Genomic DNA, 4,693 nt, shown 5'->3' on the forward strand with positions numbered 1-4,693 from the left:
ACGAATCTGCTTCTCCAGCTCCCACAAACAGGTCGATGCAATGGGGCCATATGCTTGCACAAACTAACAGCACCACTTGTGCTCTTCCCTCACAACTTATGCCTCCCATGTGCTTTCTAGTCTATGACATTCACCACCGGGCATAATTTCAGTATGCAAGCAGAATCACGAGTCACAGATATGTAAGAGCTATGTAAGATCTTTTAAAACGACATAAAAACCTTCAATCTAACAAACAATTTAGATTGGAAGAGCAATGAATAATCAGAAAATGTTCCACTCTGAAACATGTTTATGCACAAACTTTACCATGAGGTATCATCAAAAAATTTATCATCGAATTAGTAATAACAAATGCTGCAATTTATCAGAACTAACATTATTATTCAAAAGAGCAAAGACTAATATAGGCTGATAATCAACATATTAACGTTGAAACATTTAGTCACAGCTTACGAGACAAAGAAATTTACCACGTACAAGTAATGAAGTCTGGACACCTAGGAACCGTCATCCAGAAATCAGATGAATTACCATGTTTCTTATTATGAAGAAATTTTCAAAAAGACGTGCTCCTAATAAGTTTTCCTAATCCAAAAGCACTTGTTCCTACAGGATACATCCAAACTCTACGATCACCCACAATGTTGAGTTGCACTCAACCATGCTGATCCAAAAGTCCCTTCAAGTCCCTGCAATGGAATAGCAGAGGCGCACAACTGTGTAAGAATTCAGACATACGCAAACACTTATTTGGTTACTCCCCAACTTCATGCTAAATTTTAAAAACAAATAACGTTCTTAAAAAAAATTATATCCATCCATTGTACGTTCACCATGTGAGGATGATATTCTTCCAAATTAAAAGTTTAACAATCAAACAGATAACAAAAGTCAAAATCATTTGTGCACCATAACATAAGTTGAGTGCAGCAAAGCATTTATGTTTAACATAAAGTATAAGATTAAAAAGTTGCATCTAACAGATTGAAGATGAAACCATAGAAGCTTATATCAAACACTGCCATTTCCTTTAGTTCAACGAAAAACATTCCTGCTCTATTATTGAATTTGTGAGAGCGACAGAAGAAATCATACACCAATGATAGTCAAATATTTGGTAATAAATAAACAAGTAAAACCAGCAACCAAGGTTCAAGGTGCCAGCTATAAAATCCAATGGTCACTATAAAATCCAACAGTCACAATAAGTATGTCTTCTCTAAGAAAGCATCAGAAACATAAAACATGAAGCACCAAAATTAAATAAGTAAAAGCTGGTGTTCCAACTGATAAACAAGAGAAGAAAAAACAAATACATAGGTCCAATCAACGAGTCATTCCCACTCCTCTCTTCATCTAGCAATCAAATTATGCACAGGAAAGCTTGCTAAATTGACAACTCTGTTTCCTACTTAATATGGAAAAAATTGATGAAAGCTAATTTAGAATAGCCTGAAAAAGGAAAAGAAATATTAAAACCTGTTACTGAAGTGCATTATTTTGACCAAACGGCCCTCTTTTTACTCAAATTCACAATTGAAATGTTCAATATCTATGATGTCCAAAAAAGGGATTGAAAGAAGACCTACACCAATTGATCATTCTTCTGCCTTTGGATGATTGGACGTCCTTGCGCGTCACCCATCTTTTCCATTCCTCCCTATCAATCCCAACCCCAATCTGTTCTTATTAATCAATCTTAACATACTTACAAATCCTACCTAGTTTATGAATCATTCCATCATTCAACGGCACTCTGTCTAGGGGTAAATGAGGCAAAAACATTTATTCTACTCTAAGGCACTCCTGGGGAATAAGCTGAAGGATTCAAAACAAAATGGAAGAAAAAAAAAACCATTTCTTTCATTTTCTTCATGTGTCCTAGAAACAGCAAGACTCACAAAGGGACTACTAGCGATCCTGACAAGTGCGGCAGAAGGTACCGTGTGACAACTCGCAACAACCCCGCACGTTGGCAGCCAGGTGAGATGTGAGGCAGGTTGCAGCCGTCATGCAGTGCATTGGCAAAAGCGATTGTATGCATCCCAGTTCACCCAAGTTCCTAAAAGAAACAAAAGAAAGCCAGTAAAATGAGAAGATTTTTCTGTTACACCTATACCACAAATAAGTATGAAAGGAATTAAGACACATTTTTGCTCCAAAAAAAATGTAAGAAACCGCTATTTTCTTTTTGGGAACCTAAGAACCCAGTTCTTGAGATCGGAGAAGGCAAATGTAACCACAGAAATTATGATCCAGGTGACTGCTAAAAAAGAAGAACCGATAGATAAGATTTTCTCTTCCTATAAACTCCAAACAGTGAAAATTAAAAGAAAGACAAGATTTTGCATTTAAATTTAATTTCTTAATTGTGAGCCAAAAATGCGCTTGTGTTTCTCATACTGTAGATTTAAAACCCCAAATCACCAACATAAATAAATCCAGTACAATTATGTCAGTAAATTTGTGAATTACAAATCAATAAATCAACAGAAACCATAGGAAAATAATAATTCATTGATTCGCATTCACTTTTCTCCAATTTCCAGAAATCAATCAGAAATCAACGAAAAGGTGAACGAGAAAACTAGAAAAAATAACGAGGAGAAATTGAAAGGGGAACCTGGGAGAAGCGAAGAGGCGCCGAGGAGTGGAGAGCGACGGCGGGCGGAGGCGACGGAGAGGGGGCGCCGAGCGGAGCGACGAAACCCTTGCGTTGGACACCAATGACCGAGACAGCGAACCAGCTGAGCGCCAAGCCATTTTCCGAGTTACTGTTTGCCGATAGTGGCGAGAGAGGGCTTTGTGAGGGTTTTGTTTTGTGAGGGATGGCGTGGCGCAGTTGTACGACAGTCTTTCACCGTTGGATTCTTAGCGATTCATCGGGCACTGTCAGATATTTTTAAAGGGCAAATTTAGCAATGCCCTTCAATTTACGAAGTTCTTAATTTGATCCTCAACTTTCAATTTAGTTACGACTTACGGATCTCATAATCGTTTATAACATGTCAATTTGATCCAATTGTCAAATTAATCAATGCTTTATTTCAGTTTTGCGCACTTGTATGAACGGAAATACCTTAATTTGATCGATACATATGTTTAACGTTCAAAGGCGTATTTGCACATTTAAAAAGATTAAGGGTTCATAACCAAATCGAAAATTTAGGGATACCAATTAATCAAATATATATCACATTCACATAAATTTTTATTTAGGAACTCTTACATATTGATATGTACATGGCCAAGGGATTGTAAGTATACAACTTATGAAAAACTAAATCATGATACCAACTTAACCATTCACTAGATGAAAACATTATTGCTTGAGTTAAAGGGTTCTTCTGCAACTCTAAACTTGAAACAAGGCTCAATCAATGGGGCTTGAGTATCTGAAAGCTTGTGTTTTTGTGAGAGCGTAGGGACCCTAGCTTTATACTATAAACGATGGAGTTCAATAAGAACACTTCCCATTAGAGCAACATCACCCCTAAAGACTTTGCGCCAGCACCTAGCCCATTTATCCACTTCAGTGAACAGTAATAGACTCTAATGAACAGTAATAGGCCAAAGCATTTTCACCCCAAAAAAAATGTGCTGTCACCCAGTCTAAAAATGCGCTGGCACAAACGATCTTCACCCCTACAAAATGCGCTAGCACCCAGTCCATTTAAAATATTAAATAATTTTTTTATAAAATAATAAATAAAAAAATAGTTTTAATTTCAGATAGGATTTTTAACCAATGTTGTCACGCCACGTGTCATTATCCGAACGTACTATTTTTTTAATAGATTTCCGCTAAGATTTTCAACCAATCCCGACAACCCACGTGTCACTTCCTGTTTACAATAATTTAGGCAAGATTTCGATAAGATTTTTAACCAATCTTGTCACGCCACGTGTCATTATCCAAACGTACTATTTTGTAGATAGATTTCTGATAAGATTTTCAACCAATCCCGACACGCCACGTGTCACTTCCTATTTACAATAATTTAGCCAAGATTTCGATAAGATTTTCAACCAATCACGTAGTGCCACATGGCATTGTCCAAAACCTCATCTTCTCTTTTTTTGTCCATATAAACCCTACATCCCTACATCCATCCTCACACTAAACTCAATCCTTTTTTTTAGCTCAGAATTCTTCTTTATCGTTTTCAAATCTTGAGTTCTTACAATGTCTTCTTTAAGGAGAGCGTATAAACAGTTGCAAGAGCAGCAGAAAAGGTTGTTGGCACAACAGGAAGAATTGGTCAATCTTGACCAAGGTGGAGGTGGAGATGAGGTCTTCGCAATGAAGGAGGATGAGGATGATCACCATAGAAGGCGGAGGGCCTCACATTCCCGCCGTATCATGGAAGCTATGGGTCAGATAGCCAAACCCAGACGTGCGGCAAACATCGATAGAAGAAGGGAAAGACGAGGTAAAGATCTCTTGGAAGATTATTTTATTCCCAACAGCGTTTTCCCTGATCATGTTTTTAGACATCGTTTTAGAATGCAACGAAGTTTGTTCGATAAAATCATGAGTGATGTTTGCAACCATGATCCATATTTTGTGCAAAAAGAGGATGCTTTTCATGTTCTAGGTCTTCTTCCTGAGCAAAAAATTACGACTGCCTTGCGAATGCTTGCATATGGAGCATCTGCATATGAAGTGGATGAGATCGCAAGCATGGGA

The 4,693-nt window shown here is 37.4% G+C and overlaps 1 protein-coding gene across 6 annotated transcripts; it reads right to left on the reverse strand.

Annotated features, from left to right (window-relative positions):
* Nucleotides 1-363: 363 nt before the first annotated feature.
* On the reverse strand, nucleotides 364-2,886 carry LOC137726120 (uncharacterized). Of its 6 annotated transcripts, none has more exons than XR_015962926.1 (4): nucleotides 2,627-2,886; nucleotides 1,905-2,065; nucleotides 1,593-1,663; nucleotides 364-692 (listed from the first exon to the last, which is right to left on the reverse strand). XR_015962926.1 is itself a non-coding variant. In XM_068464993.2 (4 exons), the coding sequence occupies exons 1-3, from the start codon at nucleotides 2,764-2,766 to the stop codon at nucleotides 1,641-1,643; spliced, it is 282 nt and encodes a 93-aa protein (XP_068321094.2). In that variant the 5' UTR covers nucleotides 2,767-2,884; the 3' UTR covers nucleotides 364-692; nucleotides 1,593-1,640. The 6 variants fall into 6 exon arrangements, 3 of the variants coding, with proteins under 3 accessions (XP_068321094.2, XP_068321093.2, XP_068321096.2); XR_015962927.1 differs by having other exon boundaries at nucleotides 1,589-1,663; XR_015962928.1 differs by having other exon boundaries at nucleotides 1,589-1,663; nucleotides 1,947-2,065; nucleotides 2,627-2,885.
* Between the last annotated feature and the right edge of the window lie 1,807 nt (nucleotides 2,887-4,693).

The sequence above is a fragment of the Pyrus communis genome, chromosome 5, assembly GCF_041283825.1.
Source record: "Pyrus communis isolate YQ-2024b chromosome 5, ASM4128382v1, whole genome shotgun sequence".
Classification (NCBI taxonomy): domain Eukaryota; kingdom Viridiplantae; phylum Streptophyta; class Magnoliopsida; order Rosales; family Rosaceae; genus Pyrus; species Pyrus communis.